Raw genomic sequence first — 17,638 nt, forward strand, 5'->3', positions numbered from 1 at the left:
CTATATACAAACAACACTATGCTATGTATTAGGAATTGAATGAGACTTTATAGAGCATTTACTGAATTTGAGAATCATCAGAAACAGAAAGTAAGAGAAATCATGTTTACTTTTTTCCTACCATTCAGAATTTGTTTAAGCTACATGAAAGTTAGCACTGGAATCAAATTAAACAAATGAGAGAGCTTACTTATACTAAGTAAGTGATCCCATGAAAAAAAGCAAGTTGTATCAGAAGATGAATGAAGCTTTTCTTTCTCTTTAAAACAGTTCTGCATATTAAGACAGAAAAGCATCTGTTTTAAGGATAAGTGGCAGGGCAACTTGCACTGTGGGTGTTCAAAACTTCTGAAAAAGCCTAACCTAGCAACCATAAATCTTTAGAATTTCATACAAAAAATAAAGTTTGTTAAATAAATCTTGCGAAACTGTCACTCACTAGCCGCCATCCTCCAGCTGTTTCAGCACACTGAAGCATGCTACATTTTTTGCTATCATGACTTCATTATTGCTCTTTTCCACACTCTCTATATGAAAGTAGGGCATGCATAAGTGCCTCTGGCATAAGGGAGCTTATTAAGTAGATCTATTAAACTTGTTTCTATGCTGCACAATGTAGCTACTTTAGAGATGCTGAAAGAGATAGCACTTCCAAGTTCTGATCTCATTTCCTGAAAAGTGGTTTTAACAGTGAAAAAACACCAACTCTTCACAAATTTATCAAGTGCATTTGAATTCACACAACATGCAAGACAAATGGCCAACGTATCATGCCACAACACACGAAAAGTAACCTCACCTACTACTTTAAAAGAAGGACTGCATAATATATATGGCCTAAGAATTTTCAGGAGTGGGAAACTAACATAACATACTTCATATTAGTGCTCCAGGGACAGTGGAAAAATATGTCTCTGATTTCACATTCCACCTTTAACACACATGCAAGAACAGAGATTCACCAGCCTCACAATATCTATTTTTACCAAAGACTGAATTTTAACCTATAATCCATTCTGTTAGGAAAAGGTACAAGCTCTGTCTAGACTGTAGAACAAGTAACTTTCTGTCAATTTAACTAGTGATCGCTTCACAAAATGATCTGCCAGTTATGTGAATTGTAGTTATTATGTGAACTGTTATACAACACTTTCAATAATTTATGGATCTGGAACTACTAATTTAGAAGCAGAGATGTGTGTTCCACATTATAAAGATCCTCAGAAGTATATTGTATCAGGAAATTACCAAGCTTTCCCAAATTATATCCTATATAGGAAAATAACAATTTTTACATTTTCTGCACTGGAATAAATTTTAATATTTAAAAAATATTAGCAAAATAAACTACAACTTAAAATAGCACTCAGCATTCCAAACAGGATACCTACATCTGCTGTGATGTCATTGAATTTTGTTATAAAGGCATGTTTCACAATATCCACCGCAATTTCTGAAGCAACCACCATGCAAACATCTGGGAATAACACCCAAAGATGATCTGAAGGTTGGGAAGAAACAAGTTAGGCCATTTAATTTGATGCCAGTATACAAAACAAAAATTACAACACTTTTGCTCAACAGTGAAAAATCCTCAAGAATCTGAAGAGTCTGTAGCTTTACATCACCACTCAGCGTGTGGTGTGCAAGTTCTCGTTTATTCCATTGCTATTCTAGAAACTTATCAGTACTACACAATCACACCACAATTAGGATCAGGTTCTAAAGCCTTTACTTCATAAAGCTTTATCTCTCCTAGGAAGACAATCTTTGCACGTACTAGATAGTAGATGGTCAGTATGTATGAGGAATAGACAGCGCACCTGTGGTTTTAGGTGCTTAAGGTAAAATTTAGGCAGACTGGTAACATTCAAGCAAAATACACCACACAGATTGGGGCTCAAAATTATTAAAACAAAGTTTTAATAAAATAAAATCCAAATTTTACTCAATATTTATTCAATATGGTATTAAAATTCTAAGTATAATCAATATTAAATTATGAATGGAAAATTTTACATAATCTTCTATCAAATTTCAATCTCACTAGCCTCACAAAATAAAATTCTCTAGGGGATCCTTCATCCTCAATGGACTCCAAGGAAAGGAAAGGGCTGGAAAGAAATCATTCAAGACACTACTTGAAACATAACTATGTATGTTTGTAGCATAAGCATATACTTCTAGCAGAAAGGATAGAGTCACTCTTACAAGAAAGCCAGAAATAGAAAGACAAGAATCTAAGGTATTTGACAAATTAAGATTCGTCAATTAAACGTCCTAGTTACCCTTATCTTTCAGATTGAGGAAAGAAGCAAGAGATAGTTGTTGATAGCACAGGCATTTGTCATTTTGTATTTAATTTTTCTGTTAGTTTACTCACCTGGATTCCATGAGAACTGTTCCATATTTCTTAGACATACAATTAGTAGCAGCACATAATTGGTGAACCTCTCCTTTATATCTAGTTAAAAAAAAAAAAGCTGTCAACTCCAAAGAAAGGAAGGATGTTTCTAGGACAGCACTGCATCTAGTATGGACTAGTGTAATTAGTTAGCCAACATCCCAAACAACTGATTACTGAACTAATTCAGGAAGGACCTGAACTCTGAAGAACTTAGGTACTTTGCAGTGGTAACTAACAAGAAGGGCAGTGAGATCCCAGGAACAGAGATACGAAGTGGCACTTCTACTCACCTGGGTAGAAAATAGTCTTTAAAAACCCTATTTCCTTCCAGATTCCCTGACACATCATGCAGGAATCCTTAATCAGGAAGGAAAAAATAATTTTGATCATGTTAATCCCACTGTTTATATGTGTGGATCAAAAGCTGGTTATAAATAATAGTGTGTAAGAAGTGAAACACGATCTTTTGGTTTACATCTCAGCAAATCCTAAGTAGCTCCAGTGACAACTACTGCTTCACAAGTGACCAGAGCACAAGAAAGGATCAAAGTCTGAACAAGGAATCATCTTAAATGTACTCCTGCCCCCAAATCCCTCATCCTTAAAATGAACAACTGGACTAGAGTAATGGTATTAAAATGGTATTAAAAAAACCTAAAGACACATGAGAAAGCAGTTTGAATTCCAGAGACCAAAGGTAAAAATAAAGGCTGTTCAGTATTTTGATCACAGCCAAAGAGACTGATAAATTGGGAACAAAGCAGAAAGAACAGAATTAAGGAGAAAAAAAAAAAAAGAGTAAGAAATTATAAAGAAAAAAACCCTGAAGTTCCTAAAGCTTCAGAATAAATGTTAAATTTTTGAGACAAGAGATTTAAGAGACAAGGAATAATCTAGCCAAACAGCCAACTGAAGCAGATAACGTAATGCACTGCTCCTAATGTACTTCTTCATATGAGGTACAATTGTGTTTTGTGAAAAATTTAGTTTAGAGCACAGCTTAAAATTAAAATAAGACATTTAAACGCATAAAGGAAAGGAGCATGCTGGGCTTTCAACAATGATGAAAGAGCTTCTCTTTATAATTTTGGTCTCCTCGTTCACTAATCCTGAACGCTACAAAATTAGCTTACAGATATCTATTTCAAAAGGAAATATTTAGGGAAATATTTCTTCCTGCTACAACAAATATAAGGTTTTATGTCTTCTGTATAGAAGTCTTTTCCAACGGCCACAGTGTTTAGGTTGCCTGGGTGTACATAAATTTCCTAGTAAAAGTCAGGGTGACAATGTGAAAGTAGTTTTGCTGCAGCTGACAAATCAAAGCTGCAGGAGCCGATACGGTTGAAATCACAGATTCTGTAGCTGCAATCTCAAGCAGTTATACAAACCCAAAGATCTTTGCTGACCTCCTGCACCTAAAAGATAACAGGTGTGGTTTTATTAGATAACTGTGTAACCAATGTGTATCTCATGGTCTGTTCAATTAGTTTTTATGTAGATGATCCACAGTTCTTTTAGTCCTGAAGTTTTAATAAATTAGCTGCTACAGCAGAATTTTAAATGGCCATAGAAAGGTGAGAAGAATCACTGACTCCACTGACACTAAGTCCAGAACTGGAAATACTGGGAAAAATAGTACAGCCACACATCAGCTTGCTATCCACAAGCCGGTGCTGAGCACAATGCCAAGTGAAAATGATTTCATGATTTCCAGATCTAAACTGGTAGCTTGGTGGCACTTCATATCCTGGTGTCTTACTATATAGTGTCTTCAATACCATGCAGAGCTCTGCAAGGTATTTCAATACACAATATAGGACGTGTCTTAGAAAGTACAACTGAAATAGTTCATTTCTGTTTTCATGCTTCTATTCACAAGATTATTTGCTTTTGAATTCTATTTGTAGCAACTTCTCTTGATCACAATGTCTACTCTTGAGGTCATTGATATCTCACTTTTCTGCTAGTTCGTATTTTTCTTTTGATTAACATGTTAAATGGGAGTTTCACCTACTCATGAGAAGTTCCTCAGATGCGTGAGACTGACCTTATTTCTTCCCCCCAAGAATTAGTATATTTAGCTTCTGTGTACTAATCAGTACCTTTTCACTGAATTTAAACCACGGGTTTGAGACAACGGTAATATTTTGAGCAGAGCCCCAGAAAAGGTGGGGCAAGGGGGCATCCATTCAGTCTGTCTAAGCTTAATCAGCTACTGTTGCCATTGTTGCCCTACAGCAGAGACTGCAGACCTCAGAAAACAGCTGGAAGAAATGGAGAGGTGGGAAATATATGGGGGAACCTGTATTTAGTGCTTTATTTTAGCAGTTTAGTTCAGTCTAGGCATGCAGTTTAAGCATATTGTGTTCTAGGACGCACAAAGCACTCCAAAGGCTGCCTAACTGGAAGCTCAGTCCACAGAACCAGACTAGCCTCATTTCCAGAGGTAGGATATAGCATTGGCATAGCATGCCAACCCAAGACCCACTACCATTTCAGCTGCAGGAAACAAAACATTTAAAGGATAATAAAGTTATTAGAATACATGAACTGAAGCAATACTGATCCATCCTTACTGAAGCTGTGATGCAATAAAGCTGTTCCAAGTTCAAAAGAGGTGAAAATCTCTCCTAAAAACCTGTCTACGTTATTTAATTATGAGAAGAAAGACACTGCTATTTATAACCATACTGAGACATGGTTCCAGAAGTTACCTGTTTGAAGGGAATAAATTAGCTTGTTTTGTGCACTCTTCAATGTATGTACTCACCTGCTTCCATCCCTACATAGTATAATGAATGGCATCACTTTTTCCACCAAGTGATAAAGTGAGACCTGATATTGCTATTATGGCTCTTCAATAGTAATGTCTAGCAATAAAACATTGATATACATTTCTTCTAGCATACTATTGCAGGTGCTTTTTATGGAGGAAATTACTAGCCATTTCTAACAGCAGTCCCTGATTTATTTCAACATTTAAATCAAGAAAGAGGCCTCGCCTTTCAGTAGGAGAGCTAGGTGTGTACTTGTAACTATTTTCTGCAAGTATTGTGATCAATGAGAGAACATTTAAGAAAACTCATCTATATTTTCTGTCAATATTTAGTAAACATCACTTTTAGATATTCTCACTGTAAAGTTAAATACATCTAATTTAAAAAAAAAAGTATTTAAATCTTGGAACCAAAAATACATACTATTAGCACAGAATAAACAGCTTATCAAGCCGGCTGGGAAGATATTTTTTTGGGGGGGGTTTAAGAACTTCTATGAGGTAGATTAAAATTTAGTGCTAATTCTTCTGTTACGTACTATATTTAAGATTTTATGTAAATAGTCTTTCATCCAAAGCATCACAAAACAATTGCCATTTAAGATTTGCACGTAATATCATTGCAGTTTGCAGATGAATTAGACAAAAATCACATCAATAGCCAGAATTCAAAACCTGAAGCAAGCCTGTTGAAAGTTTAACTCTTTATAAAAAAAATTCCAAATCATCTGTTTTTAAATAAGCAGCTGCATTTTTTTTTTTTAACCTATTGGACATTTGAGTTCTCTGGTTTAAAAAAATAGGAATTGGAATGAAAAAATACGTTCTATTTTGTTTGCTTATCTGTATAAAAAGCTTTGACCAAAAAAAGTCACATGCACAAAATAACAGAAACAAACGCGTTCAAAGATCAGAAAATATTACAAGCAAAGAAGCTATAGTACAACCTTAAAGTGCAATCTCTCCTATTAGTTTTGAAACCAAGAATTCAACAAATATTTCAGATGGCTGATATCGGTGTTAGAAAGAACCTCCATCAAAGGATACCTGTAACAGTTCTTCCTCTCAAGACACACTGAGTAAGAGTTCCCAAATTTCATACTAAGCAGCAACACAGTTAAGAAGTGCCAGATGCATAACATGTTTCCTAAGTACCCTCTACTATTATCTTGCTAGCATGTCAAAAGTTAGTCATCTCTGGTATTCCCTTCATAAGCCAGCTACTTCAGAGTTACATTCTTTTGGGGGTGGTGGTGGTGGTGGTGTGTGTGTGAGTATTTCAAGATCCATCCCCACAACTGCCAAACAACATCCATTATGAGATCACTGTCAACACAGTGCACTACAAAGTCAACTTTTTGAAAACATAGAAGACTTCAGAGACTTTAAAGCATGGATATTTTGAATACCATAACTTAAATCTGAAATTTGTATTTAATAACAACTTTAGCACACAGCCAATAGGTTGTTTTAGCACCTCAAATAAAAACTAGCCATTTATGGAAAAAACAGTGTTCCTGGAAGTAGAATCCCAGTTTTGTCCTACTGAACCAAACAGTAATCAGGGAGATGAGGAATTCAAGTCAGAACGCTCAAATTCACGAAGGTAAAGCTGTTTTAACAACAAAATTAAATAAATGAATAAATTAAAAAAATCAGCCTCTCACTTCACATTTTCTCCTGATTAGCACAGCTATACATACCGCTGTTTGACATTTGAAAAAGATTGTTCTTCTCAAACTTCTTGAAAACACTTCCTTTTATTTCAACGAACTGCAATTTTTAAAAATAGCTAGTTAGTTTTTATTGATAAAAACTGATATAAATAAATCAGACAATCAAATAATATGCAAATAGACATATGATACACACAAGATGAAGGATGCTGAAAAAAATTAGGGTAGCTATATAATAAAGCTACATACTTACATTATTGGACATCATGATGGTAAGCAGCGATTTATTGTGGGAGTTGAAGGCCACATTAAGGGTTGTTGCTTGAACCATTATAAGAATAGCATGCAGGACTAGATAGCAGGGTTAAGGAAGCATATTCGGAAATAATTGTTCTGCACAACAGTACTGAACAGCACCAAAAGTCAAATTTCCTATTTTGTTTCCAAAGTTTAACAAAAAAGTTTCTATCTCCCTGTCAACTAGATTTACAGCAAGACAGTGTACTTAAACCAATGTAATGTACCCACAGTGCTTTGTAGCATGTAATAATTATGTTAATTTTTCTTGTTCTAAAAGAGCCCAATGACATTAGTCAGGAGAAACAGCAATACAACCTGAAGGAAAAATCTGAGATAAAATTAGCCTAAAGATTTCAGAGAAAACAGGGGAAAATACAAGAATTCTAAATTCATCACCACATCTATGGGACTACATATCTCTTTACAGATCATTTTCATCAGTTCACTGTAAGGTTACTTCACACTAAACTCATTTGCACCTGAATATGCGTGAGTTTATCCCTTCGTTTCAAGAAAATGTTTTCAAGCCAGGTGTTTGTAACATTCCACTAAATAATAAACCCCCACTGTCTTCAAGACCCTGTGACACAAAATACTCAAACACAAATCAGAAATCAAAGTTTCCATGAACTATCCAATTACTGTTTTTCATTTTACTACACATTAAGTATTAAAAAAAGCTGTCTACTACTCACCGGTATACCATTATGAAGGGTTTTTTTAAAACAGGTTAAAAGGTTTTTTTCATTCATTTTAAAAACCTGGTGTACTGGCAATATTACTTTGAAAATAACAGAACACTGATTTAGCAACACAATTTTTCAAATATATTAAACTAAAATAATGCAGAGCAATTACTGTGTAATTTAATTTAGAAAATTTTGCAATTTATTGAAGAAAAAGGATACAGACATACAGCACTGCCATGAAGAAGTGAGGAATCACACCTATGTGAGCTCTTTTTCTTTCCTTAGGTTCTGTAGCTGTCCAGTAAAGAGCATCCAAAATATCTTGCCCAAATGAAGAAAACAGACGATCAGCCACCTAAACAAGAACAACTTTTTACTGCCTTAAAGCAATATTTTTCTCACAGACACTTGAATATGCTACCGTAAGTACAGCTCAACCTAGAAAAAGTTTTACATATTAATCACTTTCCATCTCTTGTTCATTCCATTTCCACTCTGGATTTCAGTGATACTGTTCCTTTGCAGCTTACCTTCCCTCTCAAATTTACTATCCCCTTTTCAACAGTATTTACAATATATAACCATGTAGTGTTATCTTAGATGCTTCCTTGGAAGACATCCAAGTACAGTTCAAACTTCAGCCTTTGATAAAACAAAACCATGTTGTGCCAAACTATCCTAAATGTTTTTTCCCATCCCTCTGGGTTTAATAAGGGAAAAAAAATAATGAAAAGTGAATTTCAAATGTGTGATAGGGAGCAACATCAGCTTACAGGTACAAAAAGGACTGAAATGAGATTTGGCTGTACTGTTTCCTTACATCTTGGAATAAAGTACATACTCAATACAAATCTCTGCATAAAGTAGAATTCAAAATTAAAAGTACTATAACACAATAGCAAGTGATCAAGAGGGACTAGAAATTCTGCCAAAAAGGGCAAATTGGTTTGAAAAAAAACTACAAACAGCTGAAGTGTAACCCAAAGAATATATGCACAAGTAGGAAGAAACACCCAGCATTAATCTGAAAGATAGGAAAGACATGGACAGCAATCTGAGCTTGTAATTCAATACCACAGCAAGAAAGGTCACGTGGAGTTCCACCAGTTCTCAACACTTCATCATCAGCAAGCATGTAAAACTGAAGATCATTACAAGGAAAGACTTTTTTCCTGCCTATACACTACAGTTCAGTGATTTTAAAACTAAGCTGCACAGGACAACAAAAATAGTACTTCAAAAATTAAATTCAGTATCACAAGGCACATGTCTGGCTAAAAAAAAAAAGATATCTTTAATTGCTTACTAACTCAACAAAACGGAAATAGTTAAATATGAAAAACTGATTATCTCTACTGAAAGACAACTGATACTTCCTCTTACTGTCTTTCTGTAAGACAACAATTTGGGACATGTTAAAACAACATGTAGCAATATAGAACTAGGTGCACAATGTACCTGCAAATATTGAACCATACCTATTAACTAGAAAAGTTCTTGGGACAACATAAGTAAACCTAGATTTGGGATAATTTCCTGACTTTGTTAATTAAGAGTTCTAAACGTAAAGATTCTGAAGGCAGAGAAGTCATATACTTTAACTTACTCAAGCCAACATTTATTGAAGTTTCCTGAAATACAAAGGCTGAATTAAAACAAATTTTTACTGGATGTCTCAAGTAAACTGTACTATATGCTACTCTTTAAGCATCACCTATGAAATAAAATGAACAAAACCATGAGCTGATGAATCATCATAAATCTGAAGTTCAAAAACCCATCAGTTTGAGAGATATTTACAGTGGTATTGTTTTCGGCTTTTAAATTTTGTAAATTAAGGTGTTTTGCATTATTTGGTTCCTGCTCATTGTGATGACCCATTGAGTAATTACACCTGGTGTAGTAACACCAACTACAGAATGTTTAGAGTTTGGTAAGTTTTTGTTCACAATATTGTGAGGGTTTTAACAGAGAATATGGTGGTTTTGCTTTCCTTTTTATTTAAGCAATCCTTGTTTCTTAGCTGAGAGGACAGAAAATATTAAAACCCACCACACAATATTGTTGCTTGCTTTTCCAAATATGACTTACCTAAACCCTACATGCCGGCTCCAGGCTCCAGCAGAATTCCATGGTGAGTGCTGTCACCAGCGTAACGCACACTGGGGCTTCACAAGGAGCAGGAGCCGGTGGGTCTGAATCTAAAAAAGAAAAGTGTCATTTAAGCCAAATGTGCTGAATGCTCCCCTTAGGCTGTCTATCTGGAGCATTCAGCACATAATTTGCAGATTCTGCATTCCTCATATCTGTCCAGGACAATATTCCCTGGACTTGTCAACAGCCGAAAACATTAGGACATTGTAAACATCTCTGTTGCTCAGTGATTTAACTAAATTAAAAAGATATTCCTATTTTGAGAACTTGTGAAAATATAAAATTACTTAAAAAAAGGCATATTTAACAGTTCTTTAAAAAGCATTGCTTGCATTAGTAGCAAAGACCTATAACAAAATTCACCGAAGTAGTCTAAGCAAGCCAATATTCACACTGTTGAAAGCTGACTATCAACCAAGTCTTTCAGTGGGATCCTGTGACATTTTCTGCCAATACTGCAGCTGCAATCTACCACAGTAAAAAAGCCCCCTAAAAAACATGCCCTCTGCTTGGCATGTTGGGTTTCATGAGACACCATGGAAATTAAATACCAGTTCCAACTTCAAAGTCTAATGTAATTTTTCTAATAACTATGAGAGGTAACAGACTTCCCCCTTTCCTAAAAAAAACAAACTCAGGCAGTGCTTCTTAGTTGAGACACACTTTTGGTTCTGCCAAACGTAGCAAAGAAACTTGACTCTTCTCCTCTTCATTCAAAATGGAATGGCACATGGCTTCCAACTCCCAGCAAACACTGCAGTCTCTCTTCAAACTACATGGGGTAAGCACATAGTGCTGTACTTTCTCAGCTTTAGAGAATTAACTTGAAGTAGTCTTGAAATAGAGAAATTACTATTTTGAGTACATGGATTTATTTAGTAGGTGATAATCTCTCACAGATTATGGAACTATATACGGATGAATAATTCTCAACACAACTAAAATCCACATAGTAACTCGGTGCCAATTTAATATTTGTACATGTCTTTCAGCAAATCTAAAAATCAAAGGAAACAAAACCCTATGAATAAACAACTGAGGTGGCTTGTGTGATATTTATTTCACTTAGGATAATGAAGTGTATTCCTTATGCAATATTTTAATATTTTATGAGGAAAGAACAAATGTCTTTAGACAAAATATTCAGATTTTGCACAAAGTGTAGCCCTGTTTTAGCAGTCTTCAAACAAAGGTACAACAGATGTTCAAACAAGGATGAATATGTTATTCAGAGATCCCAGAATCCTAACAGAGTAACTCTCGTGTACAAAGCTCTGACTGAATCCTTTTAAGAGGTTGTATTCCTAATATGTCCTGTATTTGTAGGATGGAGATAAGAGTGTAGCTATAAAAACATTATTTACTTTGTGAATCATTGATCATAGAAGTGCAATTAAAAATCTCATGCTTTATATTAAATAAAAGAAACAATTTTTTTCCCCAGAATTTCTCTTTATCTTACCTCCCAAAACAGAATGTGCTTTTCTTGTTTCACTATATTCATTCAACTTACTGTTTATGTACTCAGGCTTTTGTCTGCTAGCCAGGACTGAGACAGGTTAAGCAGTAACACGAGTCCTTGCATACAAGGAAAGCTATACTTCCATAACAAAGAGCTAAAAACCAAATTCCATGTCTTCTACGATCTTCCTTCTCTGTTCTCTCTCAGGGTCTTATCGCTATTTCAAATCAATAGTTTCTACTTTTCTCAATGAGTTCAAAACCTCATTCATTCCACTTGCATTTCAGTTTAAGACATTTCTTCTTCCATTTCCAGTTCTCAATTTTTTTCCAACTAAATTGATTAATAAGCTCCAGGAACTAGGCAATATGAAACAGTACCTACAAAACTTATTTTTCATGAACTTGTCTGTTTCCCTGCACCTAGGCTTATTATCATGGGTGTGTGCACATTTGTGAGAATACGAGATGTGCCATATTTTAAGTACAAATACTGTAATACAACAATATTTTAGATAGTCTGAAAAAAGCATGCTTGATATTCTGATGCCAACATTCTTACCTCAAGCATGTTATAGATGATGTAGAGCTTTATGACAGACTGTCCCCTTATCAGATGATACATCATAGAGTAGTCAACATAGTGCATCATGAAGTAGCAGATGACCAATATAACTCCTTTGAGAACGTCACATACCTGAGCAGGTTGTAGCAAACGTCTATCACTGAAACACAAAGGGCAAAGAGTTCCACTGAATGTCATATACCCACAAAATACAAATGTTACCAAGTCAATAGGAATTTACAGAAGCTGTTAATCAAGGGTATATTTTAATGTAGTTTATTACTGCCCCTTCCCCTGCCCCTCACTCTGATGCCTAAGGAACACCATGACCATGATACACATTTATAGCTCGTGCTCCTGATCAGGACCACATTCTCTTATCTGCCACATCCATTTAATTAAAATACTGTATTTGTTGGGTAAGAGCTCACACTTGTTAAGAACCTTCCACATGCATGCCCTTTGGTTTTGAATTTACCTTCTCTCTTCCAGCCAATTCTACTTATCATTTTGACTTCCTCAGTTACAGAAATTGTATTTGCTATAACCAAAAAGAAATGAAGCAGTCATCTTCAATTTCAGTATTATGAACCAGATGCTGAGGAACAGGTTCTAAATGCAATTCTGTATCTTCTTTTAGCTCTAAGCTCTGCAGCAGTAAATGCAAACAATTAGACATCAGAGCTTGAGGTTGATCTTGAACCAATGCAGAAGTTTTCTATCTATAGTCCCACAAGTAACCCAGAAGACCAAATGAATCATTACACAATTTCACCCTATAAACTAAAACTACAGGAAGAAAATAGCTTTACCTTAACTGGCACAATAGCAGCTATAAGCATAATGAAATTGCAAGGCAGTATTTACTTGTCTATTTACTTAGTTTAGTATTAATAGGATGCAAAGCATTTAAAAAGCCTTCAAATTAAATCAAAAGGTTGAGAATTAAATATCAAAAAATAAATAATTTCTATTACATGTATTTATTTTTAATATACTCTGAAAGGCTTTTAAAGAAGTTAACGTTTCACAAAAGTCGGAACCAATTAGCAGAATGCAAATTATGAATTTTCATTCTCTGTATTCTTAAATCACTAGGTTATCCAGAGATTAGACAATGCTCCCATAAACTGGTAACATGTTTAGAAAAAAAAATTAGAGTAAGTTGATAAAAATTCATGCTGTTTTTAAAAAAGATCCAAGAGTTACTTATGACCTCTGGGCGTCAAGATGTTCTACAGACAAGTCAAAAATCCCAGCTACCTGACTCATTCTATTTAAAAACAACATCAGAGCTAGAGTGTTATATTTTGGGTTTCTTTGTTGTCTTCCATTCAGAAGAAAAAAGCCCTGAAGACAGCAATTATGCATTATAACGCTCACAGAACCACACAGTGTCATTCTACAATGGGCAAATAAATCATGCTCATTCTAGGAGTATGAGCGAGAAAGCTTCCCAAACTCTCAGATTTACAGTATTACACTTTGAACAGAGAGCTCCTTTTATTATGTACTTTTTAATGCATAATCTGTATTAAAATTAATTATATTCTGAACAATAGAATTCAACCTGGTCCAGCACACCAGAACTGCTTAAAGTGGCTTTCTCACCCTATGAGACATTTTCTTGCTCTCAGAAGTCATCCAGTAACAGTAACCATGTGACATTTTATTTCAGACTAAGTCCTTGACAAAAAGCCTCAGTGAATTTTCTTCCCTTTCCCCCCCCCCCAGGAATTGAGTTTTAAGTTTAACTGGTGTTTTCAGTTAAAGAAAACTGAAAGTGTCCATTTTCCAGCACATCCAGTATTTACCTGCTGCTTAAAGAACCTATGACTATGCCCTTGCATGACACGCACACAAAAATGCACCCTCTCCAAGCCGTAAAATTACATTTTGGAAGTTTATTGCCCTAAATCTGACTTAAATGATTATACTTATTTAAATATATTAGCATATATGGAAACATTTACAGGATTTAAGCAAGCCCATGATTATGATTACCACTCATACGCTGAGTAACATAGCATATTCCTTTTTCCTCCAACCTATTTCAATTTTGGAAGTGTACTCAGAGTCATTTCAGTACAAGTCCCCCAGCCAACATTCATACTCCACAATACAGATTGGGAAAAAGTGTTAAAGGTATTATTACTCCACAACACTAATGCCAGGTCTTAGCATTTGAAAAAGAGAATAAGAATTTGTTACTCAGAAAATTAGCATCTTCATTCTTCCAGCCAATACCTACCTTATCGTTAGAGAAGTAGTGAGTACCTGGTAGAGAAAAACCTGACCAGCAAAAGAGACAACCACTTCAAAAGTCTATGTTTTAAAAGTTTGGCAAGGTACCAATTTTTACAATGGGATGGCCTCTTGTTGAAATGCACTAGTAAGCAGAACCTGTTCATGAAGTTTCTGAAGCAGTCCAGAAGGATTCTCACAGGAAAAGGCTTTGATGTCCAGAAATCAATACAGACTGAAAATTATCATGTTAAAGGTTTTCTGGCTTACAAATAACTTCAAAGATGCTCAACCACCAGTACAGTCACAAGTCACAGTTATTCTGTACTGTTAACCCTACCACTCTTCTACTTGATCTTCCATCAGTATGGCTACACCCATTTGAGTAAAACCAACTCAGGAGAAGCCCACGTAAAAGCCGATAGCAGCCACCACAGGGGAATACCAACTCTAAGAACAGACTACACACAATCAAGAGCACAACTGTTCTAAAGGTGGTTTCAACTCTGAAAACTAACTCAGGAGAATAATGCCATATGAAGGTGCATGCAAACTTGCACACAGCATCCTATCCACTGGAAAGATGAAGATATTTTGAGAATGTACTAGGTACAGAACAAACTGAGTATCACTACGATTCAATTCAAAGGCTGCCCAAAACAGTCAGATCAACTACACTTGATTGCTGTGCCTTACAGGAATTAAGCTTTTGTAATAGAGTACATTCAAATAATGTTTTTTAGAGAATTTTACCTCTCAAAGTGACTTGGATTTACTTTCTCAGTAGTCTGTATATCTAGAAAAAACTGCCGTAAACACTCCATTCATTTTTTTCCTGACATTTTAACTAAAAATACACTCTATTAATGTTCTATTCAAAGTTGTGCAATACCTGCTTGTGCTTCTCATCCACATGAGCAGAGGAACTAACAGTAATGCTGTGACAACTTCTTCAAAACATATCTTTAAAAGAGGTCACAAAAATATTCTCACAGTTTCAATTTACTCAGTTTGATGACAGAAGAGCTGCCAGCAACTCTAACCCCTAGTCAGTACAAGGGATTATTGCAAAGGCTGAGTACAAAAAACTGCTTTCTAGAAAGTGGAAAGAGTAAGAAGATCCTGACATTTAAAATATATTCCAGTGTTCTTTCATTGTACACTAAGACAGACCCCTTCATACTGACTAGGCAAGTAATCTATGGTCTACAACTAACATGTTTCTGATTGAGAGAGATTAACCATGACTACTGCATAAATCCACAAAAGTACTTTTATTGCAGCAGAATCCTCTTCTGCTCTGGCTAATAACATTTACAAAAGGATTTTGAGGTGTGGCTCTGAATACAATACGGGATAGGGATAATTATTTCCTACAAAGACAAGGAAATCAAGTAAATGGATTAAGTCTAATGATTTGTCACCTTTTGGCAAATACACAGAACTAACTGCAAAGCTTGCAGTTATGAAATGATGCAGTCAGTGTTCGGTGAGAACTGAACATTGCAGTTTTAGTATATCAGGCTTACATTGGTTCAATCTGTATTTGTCACCAATCATTCCTATCCTTCGCATTAAACTGTTTAATACATATAAACACACACTGGCTGATGTGATTTTATGCCTGTCAAAAAGTCTTAGCCCACCCATTACACACATTACATTTTCTGCATTCATTTTTCTCAATATATGTTTCTACTTATTGTCTCCAGTAACTACTCAGTGCCAACACTGGAAAGTACTTTCAGAACAGTCTTGAGCACCAAGTAATCAGACCTCATGATTAATATAACATACAAATGCATAATACTGTATTCATTCCGCACCATGAGTACTACAGAATCTCAAAAGAACAAAGAAAAAAGCTGGTATCGGCCAAGCTATGACAACTATACAAAGGTCAAGAAACAAACAAGAAATACATAGCATAGTGCTGATATTACTTTCAATATCTCATTTGAAAGTAGGGAGCCAAGAGGTAAGAACTAGGCAATACTGAGCTACTGTACAACTCTAGAAACCATTGAACAGAGACATGAGAAGTTGAAACAGCTTAGCTCATTTCAAAAGACACTGTATTTTTACAGTTGTGCATGAAGTGTGACAGAACACAGAGGGAAAGATTTCACATGAAAATTAGTCATGGGTGTTTTTTCTCATGAGTGAGAAAAGGAGAACAACAGATATAAGATAGTTGTTATGCTCTTTTTTATGTTTAATCATTCTGGTTACAAAACAGCAAGCAGTAGAATCTTCCTATAGAAATTGGCTGGTCTTTTCCTCCAAAGCTATCCCAGGCATAAAGTGATGCTGCAGAAGTGAATTAAATATTAACACTTTCCTGGCTTTAGCAAACTCCGCTCTTAAAAGACAGTATCATGAGAGCCTTTGTCCAAGACGCAGTTCCTCTAATATCCTACTGGATTCCAGAAATAACGTTATGTGAATTGTTTCACAATTTGGCTGATTGCACAGCTGAATATAATTTAAATTACAAATTTCACATCTCATAAACCAGTAGATATGCAGATTCAGGGCATTTGGACTGTCCTTCAAATGCACCTTATTAAGATACACGATTTCTGTCTTTTCACCTAATTATTTTCTGCCATTATTCCATTATTACTTCTAACATTTTTGCTAGAAGTCATGCTCTCCAAGACGCTCTCTGCAGAATTTTACAAGTGATTTCATTATGCTAAGCCTCGAGTTCTCATGTTTAGCTGTACAGACTAGACTACCAAGGAAGCAAATTTTTAAATTAAACTTCTTCAAACATCAAAGTACCTTAATAGTAAAGAGTAAGGCTTATCCATTCTTTCTATTATCCGCTACATAAAATCTTGCATTGCTTTACTATTACTACCGCTGAATACACCGAGTTGTTTAAACGTAGGATGATCCTTCAATCTGCATGAATTCAGAGTGAAAATCCAAGCATTCCTCTACAGATAAACTCTCTCACACTGTAACACTAACTAGCAAATTAAGACAACACAAAAAACACATGCAGGGACTTCAATATTCTACAGCACGTACTTAACACAATGTTCAAACTCCTCAGCCTTTGGGTACATTTACCACTACATCTACTAATTGACAGAAAATCTCCACTGAAACAAACCCTTATGTCTCCAAATAATATAATTATACAAATGCATGCTTAAGGGGATATACAAGCTTATTATTCATTTTAATATAAGAAAGTGATGTGCAAGGCTTACTACTATACCTCCCTATTCCACCACAGCAGCCACACAAATTAATTTCAGCCCAATTAATTAACAAAAGGAGAAGCATGCCAAGCTCAATGCTTATCACACAGTGTTTGAGGCAGCTGAAAGTGAAACTACAGCAAAATTT

General features: G+C 35.3%; 1 protein-coding gene across 4 annotated transcripts in view; it reads right to left on the bottom strand.

The window, feature by feature from the left end:
* The window catches only part of TAPT1 (transmembrane anterior posterior transformation 1), a 47,957-nt gene that overhangs the window by 13,118 nt on the left and 17,201 nt on the right, over positions 1-17,638 (bottom strand). For all 4 annotated transcript variants that reach the window (XM_076335980.1, XM_076335981.1, XM_076335983.1 and 1 more), the window contains 6 exons: positions 12,029-12,191; positions 8,071-8,206; positions 7,116-7,213; positions 6,890-6,959; positions 2,384-2,464; positions 1,392-1,501 (listed from right to left, as the gene is read on the bottom strand). In XM_076335980.1, coding sequence (XP_076192095.1) covers positions 1,392-1,501; positions 2,384-2,464; positions 6,890-6,959; positions 7,116-7,213; positions 8,071-8,206; positions 12,029-12,191 — 658 coding nt within the window. The remainder of the gene's footprint in view (positions 1-1,391; positions 1,502-2,383; positions 2,465-6,889; positions 6,960-7,115; positions 7,214-8,070; positions 8,207-12,028; positions 12,192-17,638) is intronic.

Source organism: Aptenodytes patagonicus, chromosome 4 (genome assembly GCF_965638725.1).
Source record: "Aptenodytes patagonicus chromosome 4, bAptPat1.pri.cur, whole genome shotgun sequence".
Taxonomy (NCBI): domain Eukaryota; kingdom Metazoa; phylum Chordata; class Aves; order Sphenisciformes; family Spheniscidae; genus Aptenodytes; species Aptenodytes patagonicus.